Below are 13,028 nucleotides of genomic sequence, written 5' to 3'. Positions count from 1 at the left end.
AAACCATTTTCTTTGTACAGATCATGCTATTTCCTTCATACACTGACCAAATAATGACTTCTCCTTTTGAAAATAATTTAACTATAAATAGACAAAAAGGAAAAGCATACCTAAAATGTCAAGCCCTCTGGTTCTTTTACAGTAATCATTTTCATCTTTGATTTAACTATATCTTAACTATATCTAGTATAGCGCCAAGAACAAAGTAGGAGCTAATGATTTGGAATGTGTGTCCTTTCCAAATATTTAAAGATCTTTAAAATTTCTTTTAGGAAATCTTTTTTGTACATGATCCCTTTTAAAAAAAAACAACCAGGTTTTATTTACTCGGTAGAGAGCATGAGAGAGAGTAAGCAGGCAGAACGTGGAGGGGTTGTGGATGGAGGGCAGAGGAGGAAGCAGACTCCTCGCTGAGTGGGGAGCCTGATGTGGGGCCCAATCCTAGGACCCCAAAACTATAACTGAATTGAAGGAAGATGCTTAACCAACTGAGCCACCCAGGTGACCCCCCCCCTTTTTTTTTTTAAATATTTCATACCTAGGGATTTTGTGTTTCATAGTTAATTCTGGTTATGGTATTTGCTATACAGAAGTTTAAATATAATATAGTCAGATTAATCAGTCCTTCATATGTATTTTATGCTTTTTTATTTTATCTTGTTTAAGAACTTTGGCCTATTCTTTTTTTAAATTAATTTTAAAATTTTTAATAAACATATAATGTATTTTTATCCCCAGGGGTACAGGTATGTGAATCGCCAGGTTTACACATTTCACAGCACTCACCGTAGCACATATCCTCCCCAGTGTCCATAACCCCACCACCCTCTCCTAACCCCCCTCCCCCCAGCAACCCTCAGTTTGTTTTGTGAGATTGAGAGGTTATCTCCCTCCCGATCCCATTTTCTTTCTTTTATTCTTTTCCTACCCCCCAAACCTCCCACGTTGCATCTCCACTTCCTCATATCAGGGAGATCATATGATAGTTGTCTTTCTCTGATTGACTTATTTCGCTAAGCATAATACCCTCTAGTTCCATCCACATCGTCGCAAATTTGCCTATTCTTATGAGCACATTTTGCTTATATTTTTTTACAAAAGTTTTTAGAATTTGGCTTTCCATAGCTAGATATTTGAAGTTTACTTTTGTATGTGCTGTGAGACTTAGATATATTTTTAACTCTTCTAGGCAGGTACCAATTGTCCTAACCAATTTTCTTGCTCACTTAAAATCACCTCGATCCTGTAATAAGTGCCCAAATATAAATACCCATATTTGCTTGTAACCCTGATAAATAAAGACTCTCCACCTGAAATTCTTTTGTTTCTAAGCCTTTTAATTAAACAAATACCCTGAGTAAATCATCTTGTCTCTCCTAATTATACCAGAGTCACCTGAATAAATGTCTTTGTGGTATGGTCAAAATGCTTAATAGCATATACATATATGTTTTTTAAAAGCTTTAAATTTAGAGGATAGGGATATATTCAGAAATGTCAAATCAAGTAATGAATAAAGTACAGATTTCCAGATTAAAAATGTATTCCTATTAACCCAAACTGCTTACTTTAAAAGAATTTGACAATTTAAGTTAAAAAATTTTAGTTCTTACCTGTACTGTACTATTTGCTACCTAATACCTTGTGTCCAGTTAGTACTGACTACCTATGCCACAGATTCTTGACCTCTCTGAGCCTCTTTTCTATTACAAAATGGAGATATACACTGATGCTCACCTCATAGGGATGTGGTAAAGAGGAAGTTAATATTCATACAGTACCTAGACTGTGCCTGGCGCACAATAAATATGTGCTTTTATTAATTTTATTCTCTTTATTATGTTTTTGCAAATTAAAATCCTCATTACTTTTTTAAAAAGATTTATTTGTTTATTTTAGAGGGAAAGCACTGTGGGGAGGGGTAGAAGGAGAAGGACAAGGAGGGCGAGTCTTAAGCAGATTCCACACTGAGCATGGAGGCTGATGTGGGGCTCCATCTCGTGACCCTGATATCATGACCTGAGCAGAAACCACGAGTCAGACACTTAACCCGACTGTGTCACCCAGGTGTCCTAAAATCCTCATTACCTTATAATTTTCCTTCTTGTTTTTCATTCAGGCTTATGTTCATACTTGCTGTTCCTCTAAGTTTATGGTTTTTATAAATTGGTTTGTGAATTTTACTGAAGAAGGACTCATGACAAAGGCTTTTTGTTTGTTTTTCCTCCCCATGATCAGGTGACCTCTGGATACAAAGCAAAGACCATTGTTACTGCACTGCCTGGATCTTTTCTGGATCCTTTGTTATCACCATCTCTCATGGAAGACTATGAACTGAGACAGTTAGTCTTGGAAGTCATGCACAATCTCATGGATCGCCATGACAATAGGGCAAAACTTCGAGGGATCAGGTATTGGGCCATTTTGAAATAGACTTAGTGATAATGTTTTTAAATTCCCACATTAATGTATTCAAGTATTGTATTTTTTTTAATCTAAGAGTTTTAAGTTTTATTCAAAGTTTTATTTATTTGGTATTAAATAGGGGTGCCTGGGTGGCTCAGTGGGTTAAGTCTTTGCCTTCGGCTCAGATCATGATCTCAGGGTCCTGGGATCGAGCCCCGCATCTGGCTCTCTGCTCATCAGGAAGCCTGCCCCGCCCCACCCCTGCCTGCTTCTCTGCCTACTTGATCTCTGTCTGTCAAATAAATAAATAAGATCTTTGGAAGGGAAAAATAATAACAATAATTGGTATTAGTTAATTTATTACATTTTAAAATAGCAAATGTTTGAAGGTCATTTAATGTACTTTCAGAGGTCTCATCTACAAGTAGTTACTAGTTACATGAATTTTATTTTGATTTGGCTTTAAAGTTTGGAATGACAGGAGTCAAGATGAATTTATGCATTCCTTTTAATTGATCTTGGTAATTCAGTAGTATCATTACATACAGGCTTCTTTCAAATGCTCATTGAAATGTGTTATATTGTTCAAACTCCTAAGTATAACTATGATTTGCCTAAGAAGACATGATATTATAATTAAATGTGCTACTCATTAAAAATTATATGTTGTCTCTAGAATAATACCAGATGTAGCTGACCTAAAGATAAAAAGAGAAAAAATTTGTAGACAAGATACAAGTTTCATGAAAAAGGTAGGATGATTTTCTTAAAAATAAGGCATGATCTAAGTTATAGCTGTTCAAATTGTTAAGTAGTTTCTATATTGATCCTGTGACTTTAAAAGGAAGCTATTGAATTTTGCGCCATTGGAAATCTGTCTGCTGTCTTTCGCCTTCTCACATTACCATGATGTTCTTGACAGTGTCTCTTCCAGCCTATGTTTAATCATTGGTGGATGGATGCTGCAATAGTTCTGAGTTCTTTTGAGTAAAAAGTTCCTGTAATTTCTGTCTTGCACTCTTCTCCACCCCAGGCGCACACACTGATTCTACTTTTAATGGCTTCAAGTTTTTGAAAATACTTATCACCATTAAACATATAAATATAATGAGTGTTTTATGTTTTTATTTTGTATTTGGCATTGTTCTGTCATTGTTTGGGATGTAAAGATGAGGTAGGCAGGATCTCTGCCCTTAAACGTAATATGTAGCCAAATTTTCATTATGATCAGTTGAATTTTGTACGTCTGTTGGCAAGTGGCTGAATTTAGAAAATCATGACACCCAAAGTAATTTAGCATATTGAATAATCTTTCTGTGTATTCTTCATCCATAGCTTGAGCACTAAGTATTTGCCAGATTCTGAGCTCAGCATTGAGAGATACGGCAGTATCCGCAACACACATGCCAGTTGGTATCAAGATAATCCCAGTCTTGGTGGATAAGTGAGCCGTGGTCTTTAGGGTTGCAAGGAATAACAGATAGAGAGCCCCATAGGAAGACAGGTGCAGATATCTGTATTCTGTTTTCTTTTTTGGCTCATTACTAGACCAGGATTTGTCCCTGTCACCATCTTTTATTTTGCTCTATTACTATTGATTGCTGTGTTTCAAGTTGATGTCCTCACACTTTCAAAACTTCATTTGAAAAATGATTTATAAAATAACATTTACTAAATTAATGTGAACAGAGTAATTCTTTAAGTTTGGCTCTATTGTGTATGAAAAAAGTGGTCAATAAATAGGGCAAAGGCATTCTAGCTCTTTCCAACTTTTATTTTTTTTTAGTATTCCTTTATATTATCCAGTTAGTGAAAGAAGTTATTTCTCATAACTGAAGAACTTTTAATCATGATTAGTAGAATGAAATTTGAAAATTGAAAACTCACTGATAACTAACTTGTAGGTTTTGACTTTATATAATGACATTAAGTGATACTGAATTTGGAGACTGGATTCATTTTATTTTATCTGGTATGACAGTGATAGAAATAATCCTTCTCTTTCCTTAATTTTGTTAGCCAACTAATTTTGAAAGGGACCAGTTGAACCAAAATATTGGATTATTATTCCATGTTAAATTTTGAATTCTTAAAGTTGTTCTCTGATTTAGTTATCCTTCGATTTTATAATTTGAAATAACTGGCTAAGCATTTGTTACTGTTAGTATAAACTAGTTCTTTTTGGTATATTTTTCTTTTGGTGCAATCTGTTCATTTTTTTAAAATCAAATTTTATCTTTATAATTGGACACCCTTTTTCATTTACATTCGAATTTATCCTATCAGTCAAAATGCTGTTTGGTTTTTTTAGGCAACTTTAACTGGCACCTTATGGAAATTTCAGCAAAGACCTAACCAAAAAAAAGTTGGGGTTCTGTAGTCAGGGGATGATGAACTGCCCTTTGGATAGTACTACCCAGTCTAAAATTGCTCCATCTGAATGTTAGAGGGATATCTTAGACACCAGGTCTATGTTTGAAAGACTGTCCTGGGGCAGGAGGCCCTCACCGTTTACACTGGGAGGTGCTCCTTCACATCTTCTTTTCTAATGAAGCTGTACTGGCAGTTACAGGGGAAGCCGCTGCTGCTCAGTATCTTGTGTCTCACCTGGCGGGGCTCCTCTCCCAGAGCTATAATCCTCACAGAATATCGCCAGATGAAAGGGCTCTTGTTAACAGTTTCAGCGATTCAGGGAATCTCTTAGCAAAAAAAAAAAAAGTACCAATTATTATGAAATACGGAATGCATGGGTTATTTAATTACTCTGAAGTGAATAATGGTGTAGGCCCCCCACATGCCCAGTCTCTCCACAGCTCCATGTCATCCACAGCAGGTAGTCATCCCCGTGCTTTCATGAAAATGGACTCATTTTCTTTACAGTTTGCCACCTAAGTGTACATCTATCGATCCCTGAACAATACAGTGTAGTTTTGTCAGTTTTTGTATTTTGCGTGAAAGGAACCATATGTTAACAACGTGATCTTTTATGTTTTCTTTCATTTAGCTCTATTTTGGTAAAATTTATTCATATACGTAGTCGTATAGTATTGCATAACATGAATATACCACAAGCTATCCATTATCCTGCTGGGGGCATTTGAATCGTTGCAGACGGGCTGCTGTGAACATTCTTGTACACGTAGTGTACTGCATGTAACTCCCATTTCTCTAAGGCCTGCAGGAGAGGCATTGGCAAGTAATGGGTTTTTCATATTTATCAGACAATTCCAAACCACTTTGTGAAGTCATCACACCAACTTACACTATATTATTATAGTAAGATTTTAATGTATTATAATTATATTTATTATAATATAATATTATAATTATGTTATATTATAATGTACTATAGTTAGATTTTAATGTTGTCTAACCTGATGGGTATGTATGTAGTAGGTACAAAATCAACTTGAATTACTTAAGGGACCTGACGTCTAAGCTCCCATGTGTGCAAGCTTTAATATTAATGATGTTTAGGAACCATAGGATTCAAGAATAGGGTTGGAGAGGGCCCAATACACAGACCATTGTTACACACCCAAATATAGAACCATTTGGGAGAAGCAAACTCTGGATTCAGAAGATTGTGTTGGTCTTGTTCAGTCCTTTCCCCTAAAGTGAACAAGAAGGTGAACCTGCTAAGAAACAGGTCCAGGGGGTTAAGCTGAAGTCCCTCCACATATGAGTGAATAGGCCCCTAGCCTTAACCCTGCCTGCATAGTAGAATGACCTGGGGAGCTTTGTGCTTCAAAAATACTTGGGCTTCACCACTAACCAGCTAAATCATATTGAGGGTGGGCAGAGGTCGGAGGTGTCCTCGTGGTCATTCCAGCTGATCAATTATTGTGGCAATTAGTGATGAGAACCAATGAAAGAGGTTGATTTAATTACCACATAGTAATTAACCACACAAAGTCACATAGTGACTTTAAATGGAAAACACATTTTTATTTCTCTTAGTTCTCACTTAGTAGTTGGACCTGTACCCCGGAATGCTTTGGAGGAAGGGCTTTTCCTTTCTGTGTTAATATATTTAGATTAGTTTGGTTTAGGGGGAAACCTTTTGCAGTCCATGGAGTATCTCTGTAACCGCTCCTTTGCATAAGGCTTTAGGCTTGCCTTTGGTCACTATAGCCCAAGTATAGTGGAACCTGCAGGTGCCCGTCCCTGGAGAGCTCCTCACCCACCTCACAGGAGATTGCCTCCAAAGGCAGGAAAGCCTGAGTACATTTCCCCTTAACCAAATGTTTGTTTTGTTATCATTGCCAAGGCTGTATTGCAAAAGTATCTCCCATAACTCTGCCAGCCATTTCAGCCTTTTCCCAAATCAGTCTATAATTTGCTTTTGTCTTTTCAGATGATCGCTAAAAGCTTTTCATTGTTTACACTGGAACTCTCAGCTGCTATTTTTATTTATCGTTCATGCTTCAGTTCTGTCTTAGCTGTTGTTGTGTATATTAGCATATTTATTGATGTTGATAACTTACGATACAATTTGGCCATCTGATTATTAGCTTAGGTTTCTCTTCCATGTTAAGTTCTGTAATAAGAGCTGCTTTGTAAGAGGTTATATGTGTATGAAATCTGCCTGTATTTACTTTTAAAGCAAAAATCATCTTTTTTCAATGTCACTTCCCTTTTCAGAATGGGCAACAATTGTATCGGCACATATATTTGGGCTGTAAAGAGGAAGACAATGTTCAGAAAAACTATGAACTACTTTATACTTCTCTTGCTCTTATAACTATTGAATTGGCCAATGAGGAAGTGGTTATTGATCTCATTCGATTAGCTATTGCTTTACAGGTATGCTTTTGTCATCTTTCAGTGAACAAAACTTTTTTTTTAATGAACTAGACACATCTTTAAAGTGGCTTTACCTTTATCCAAGGACACGAATTTTAAAAGGGAGGTGTCTAGTGTTAAATAGAAAAATACTTCAGTTTATGATCATACTCATTGTTTTAACAAATACTGAGTGACCATCAGCTCTGTGTCAGATTTGCTCAGAGCCCTGGGAGTACTCTAAAGAGGGGCAGCATGGCCCCTCCACCCATACTCTCAGTCTCGTGAAGAAGAGGGTCGTTACATAGTCATTACATGTGTAGCTGTCTCATTGGGGTGTGCAAAGAGCAGTATGTGATGGGACCATATATCATATATATATTTGAGTGCAAGATACATATATGTACATGTGCATATATATATATATATACACATGTGTGTGTATATTTGTGTAACCCCCCCACCCCTCCCAAAAGACTTTCCTAAGAAAGAGCTATTTGAGAGCTTGAACTCTCCTGTAAATGGATATTTATTATCCTTTCAGAATTCTTTAAAAAACAACTTCTTAGAAGGTAACATTTTTATCAGCACTTCAAACGCCCTATAGTTTTCCGTATAATCATAGAGAAAACGCTAATGGAGTCTAAGACCTTGATCTGTCAGCCATGTTTGTTTTTTATTAAAGGACAGTGCGATTATCAATGAGGATAATTTGCCAATGTTCCATCGCTGTGGGATCATGGCGCTGGTTGCGGCGTACCTCAATTTTGTAAGTCAGATGATAGCTGTCCCCGCATTTTGCCAACATGTTAGCAAGGTAAGATGTTTAAAAATACCTCTCAACTTGGTTTTTATATAAAAATGGCTGATTTTCCTCCACTGCTGAGTATTTTTAATTTTCTATCAAATTATAATGATTTTGTATCAAATTATAAAGATACTGCTGTAAAAGTGTGCATCACTTTTTCAGTAATAACTCTTTTGAAACTAAACTAAAACTACAGTTAGTGTGTGTATTTTCTTTGATGCCTGTTCCTTTATTAGAATTTTTTTGTATAGTGGTCAGGGAATGCACGGTTTTCTTCTAGAATGTCATTTGAATTCTTACCTGGTTGTTTTCCTTTTAAGCCATTATGAATCTCAGTATGTAAATTATTTTTAGTTTATATACTATTTCATTTATTGCTTTAAACCAGTCTACTTGAGCCAGGTCTCACAGGAAAACATGTGTTAGAGATTTGTCTTGTGTCGTTCAACTATGTTCAACTTTCCTCAGCAATAACTCATTCAATAGCTACTTGCACAATTTAATATGCATTTCAGAGCCTCTAACTTACCTGGCAGAGAAAGTCCACTGTAATTTATATTCTTAAAAGATTATTGGTCAAGGAGAACCTCATTTTTCTGAGAAATTTGAAGCACATCTCTTAGTCCATGCTTAAATGTAGGCTTTTAGTGCATTACAAGAACTAGAACTCATTCATTCATTAGACAAATGGTGACGATCTGTCTGATGCCCGCCGTTGCAAAAGCAGAGTGCCCCGCTAAGTTGCTCACAGTGGCGCAGAGGAGCCCAGCCTCAGAAGTGCGTTGAGACCTCACGCACGCTACAGAAGGTGGCCGAGGAGAGTAAGGGTGCTCACGGCCTTGGGCTTTGTCAAGGGGCTTCCAACGTAGTGGCACTTGAGAAAATACATGTTCTTATCCTTTTGTAATAGGTTCAATTAAATATAATACCTTTTTTTTTACTGCATGTTTTATTTTATTGTCGGAGTTTTGTTACCTTCTGAATTTTTAAAATAAGTGTGAAAATAAAATGAACTCGCATGTGGGCTCTAAACATAACTTAAATTCCAAAATAAAGTGCTGGTATTTTTATAAATGTTTAATTCCTGTGTTTTTAGTTTTCCAAGTTTTCAGAGCCAAATCCTGAGGAGTGACGGTTTTAATTTTTTTGTTTTGTTTTGTTTTTGGCTATCTTTCAGGTTATTGAAATCCGAACTATGGAAGCCCCTTATTTTCTACCAGAGCATATTTTCAGAGATAAGTGCATGTATGTTAATTCTTTACATTTTAAGGAAGGGACACTGGCTTGAGAAACCAATCAGTGATGATTATAAAGGAGTAAACTGTTGTTAGCATATTTTCATATATTTTGTATTTCTGTCAAATGCATCGGACTTCTTTCCCTTCCTATAAAAGTTCTTATACAATGTAAGTGTAGACTCATATACACACATAGTCGATCTTTGGTGAAAAAAATTATCTTAACCTTTTTTTAAATATGGAGATATATCTCTTAAATATAGCATGTTCTCATCTATAAATAAGCATTTCTTAAGAGAATACAATATCCTGGTCAAGACTTTCAGTAATAGGTAACAGCATTCAAAAAACTGTGGGACAGAGACTGTATTAAGGAAAATCGGTATTATACCTGCACTCTCCCTTGCTCTTCAAACAAGAATATATATGTGAACAATACTTTATGCAGACTTTGGGGTTATAAAAGCAGTGTAATAGTGAAAGCATTAGTATAAGATAATATCAGAGTTTGAGTAGAAAGTAGACCTTCATGTGATTGAGCAGGTGCTTCCTGTCACTTCACTGGCTGATACGCGTTTCATTAGCAGTCACTGAGCTGCAGTTTGATTTTCTTCTCTTGGAGTTTTAATTAGCATGAAGGTTAAAGCTGAATTTAGTCCTCTTCATCATTTAATGTGTGAATACCCACAGAATAATTAAAGGCTGACTTCCCCGTTGGAACGTTATTGGAGAAAGAATCACAGCAGAATGCCTAACATATGGGACTATATACCATGTGTTTTTATAGTCAGATTGGTCACCAAAAATACACTGATTTTTCTATCACTAATTACAGTTTAAATTGTATATATACTTATATTTAGGCTTTGATCTAGCATGCCTGCATGTTAACTTATTTTTGCTCAGTAATTTAAATAATGCTGAATGACTTTTGTTTTGATCAACCCGACAGGCTTCCAAAATCTTTAGAGAAGCATGACAAAAATTTATACTTTTTGACCAACAAGATTGCAGAGTCACTAGGCGGAAGTGGCTATAGTGTTGAGAGATTGTCAGTACCATATGTACCGCAAGTAACAGGTAAGAGGAGGGTAACTCGAACTCCAACTCTGGTGATTACGTTTCCGGTAATTTTCCCATTAACCCAGTTAGCATTGAAAATTCATTGTTTGTACACTTTACCACAGTTTTTCAAATGCTTAGAGGTTTTAGTTTCACTTTAAAATTTTGCTCTTGAAAAACTTTAGTAAATCTTATGGATTTTATCATCAGCAAATGGAGTCCCTAAGTAATTGTTAGTATTATACTTGATATATTAGTGTACTTCAAACAGAGAAGCCCATAGAAATCTTTCCTCATTAACCCACATTGTGTTTGACTTATGGAAATACATATAAATTGTTTAATGAGTGATTTGTGACTACTGAGCTGAATGTCAGGTAACTGCTCTCAGTGGAAAGAGCCCTGACTGTTCTTTTAAAAGCCTGTAGACCTTTCAAGAATGTGTTTTCCTCTGTGCACCATGTATTTCCTTCTGTTCTTTTCCTCAAATAATTGCGTTGTTTTAAAGGCAAAACTGCATGGAGTTTTGCATTCAGTACTTACTTTAACAACTAAAATCAGAGTTTCTCTGTCCTATGTCTTTATTGTCATTTCATGGTCGTATAAGTATTAAATTTGGTAGAAGAACTAGTTCTTGCTTTAGGGATACTATATGAGAACTGTTTGAGTTAGGTAGTTTTCTGGATTAAACACTAAAAATAGCACAGTCTTTGTAAATAGCTATCTTTTTTTTAACATGGATCCAAAACATACATGTTTATTATAATGATAGTTCATAATGCTCTGAGATGTTAATGAATGCTTTTTCATTTTCTTTTACGTTCTAGAATATGAAATGTTCTATACCTCATGAATTTGTTGAGGATATAAAAGAGCTAAAAACAAAACAGTAGCACAATTTTGTAATTTAAAACAGTTTTTTAAAAAGACCTTAAAAATATTTCATTCTTATAATTTGGATTTAGCTCTCTTTCCTTCAGGCAGAAAACCTCATAAACCCAGGCACAAGCACAAAGGTAAATCCAAGTATCAGTTTGGCCTGCCCTTCCCTCACCTTCCTCTAGAAAAATAGCTTAATAAAATTTGCCTTTTAGAAATGGAGCCAGTGGCCTGTATTTTATGTAGTTATAAGTTCATTGGTTATTTCCCTTTACCTTCCCAGTAGCCGTAGTGTATTTTCACCCTTCTTGTTTCCTTTTACCCTGTTCCTTTAACTCTTTAACAGATGGGACTCTTAACAAGTAACATTTTTTAATGAAAATTATGGTACTTTTTATTTTTTTAACAGATGGCTTGCTCTATGCAGCCCCCCCCCACATAGATATATTCTCATTCTTAGTGCTTCTCTATCATTGACTGGAGGAATTCTGAATATTTCAGTATATATTTAATTATGTAACTGCATAGAAATTCCTCAGTTTGAATAAGGTTTTTTTTGATTTCTAAAATTCAGTAGTTTAGAATCACTCTGTGGTACATACATCCTGCCTTTAATGCAGAAAGATTCTGAAGACATAGTGATACGTCATGGTATAATTGATTGGTTATTAAATTTTTGTTGTTGTTGTGTAACCACCAGATATTCATTTTTAAAAATAAGAGATTTAAGAAGACTATATCAAAAGAAAAAGCAAAACATACTTAGTTTCTCGTGTATCATGCATATACCTGTTATCATGAAAATATTAGCAGTCAGTTCATATGCATTAACTCCGTGCCAGTCACTGAGACAAGCACTTGTGTTCATTTTCTCATTTAACCCTTGAAGGTTAATACGTAGTAGTAGTATCTTTGTTTAAAAATGAGAGTAATGAAGTGGAAATTAAAAATTTGACTAGGTAACACTGCTATTTTCCATGTACATAAAGATTATTGAGTCATCCATACAGATCCAGATTGTTTTTTTTCATGTATTCCATAAGCCTCCACTGAGTGTCTTTTATATAACCAGACATTGTTGTGGATTTTGAGGGTAAAAAGATGTTAAGGATTAACATCTGGTAGAGAAGATGGACACATGATTGAAATATAATGGTAGTGGTGTGCCTGAAGTTCATTGAACCAACATATAGTAAGTGACCAACATATAGTAAGTGGCCCATAAATGTAAGATGGTATAGCATTTTTCGTTTATCCCTAATCAGCCTAGAACTTGAGTGAATAGTGTAGGTCTAGGCATGTGGTAAGTATTCCTCCATGAAGGGGTACAGTAATACTGAGTAATATCTCAGCTAGACCAATCAAGGTGTCAGTGACTGTAGTGAACTTGTATAATTAAATGTTTATGAGTATTTACAGTTCCAGCTTCTATGCAAATAGAAACAAGAATGGACAAAATAGGTAGAAGTCTCTACTTTCACAGAATTGATAGTCTTTCTCAACTGGGTTCCTCATGTGGACCACAAAGCACAGATGATTTGAGTGACTATTTTCTCAGTTCCCCCGTGGTGGCGTTTTACTAGTTTTATTCCAGAAAAATTAGCAAAGAAGCTAATTCATAACACAGTTTATCCCAGATAGGACAAATAACTGGACCGTTAAAGCAGACCTTCAAGGCCATGATCAGAGAAGTTTGGGGATCCCAGGCAGCAGGTAGGAGAGCATTTGGTCCAGGTTTGGTGGGCAAGGGATGTCTTCCAAAGGAAACAATTCCTAGGAGGAGCCTGAAGCAGGTGTTTGGCGTTTCTTTCAGAAGTGTGATGACATGTGTGAAAGAATGAATGTAGGTA

The 13,028-nt window shown here is 35.7% G+C and overlaps 1 protein-coding gene across 2 annotated transcripts in view; it reads left to right on the top strand.

Moving 5' to 3' along the window:
• The window catches only part of EFR3A (EFR3 homolog A), a 117,528-nt gene that overhangs the window by 84,146 nt on the left and 20,354 nt on the right, over nucleotides 1-13,028 (top strand). For both annotated transcript variants that reach the window (XM_044244933.1, XM_044244934.1), the window contains 6 exons: nucleotides 2,239-2,411; nucleotides 3,083-3,158; nucleotides 7,051-7,212; nucleotides 7,877-8,008; nucleotides 9,177-9,244; nucleotides 10,190-10,317. In XM_044244933.1, coding sequence (XP_044100868.1) covers nucleotides 2,239-2,411; nucleotides 3,083-3,158; nucleotides 7,051-7,212; nucleotides 7,877-8,008; nucleotides 9,177-9,244; nucleotides 10,190-10,317 — 739 coding nt within the window. The remainder of the gene's footprint in view (nucleotides 1-2,238; nucleotides 2,412-3,082; nucleotides 3,159-7,050; nucleotides 7,213-7,876; nucleotides 8,009-9,176; nucleotides 9,245-10,189; nucleotides 10,318-13,028) is intronic.

The sequence above is a fragment of the Neovison vison genome, chromosome 4 (assembly GCF_020171115.1).
Source record: "Neovison vison isolate M4711 chromosome 4, ASM_NN_V1, whole genome shotgun sequence".
In the NCBI taxonomy this organism is placed as follows: Eukaryota; Metazoa; Chordata; class Mammalia; order Carnivora; family Mustelidae; genus Neogale; species Neogale vison.
This window is presented reverse-complemented; position numbering and strand designations above follow the sequence as displayed.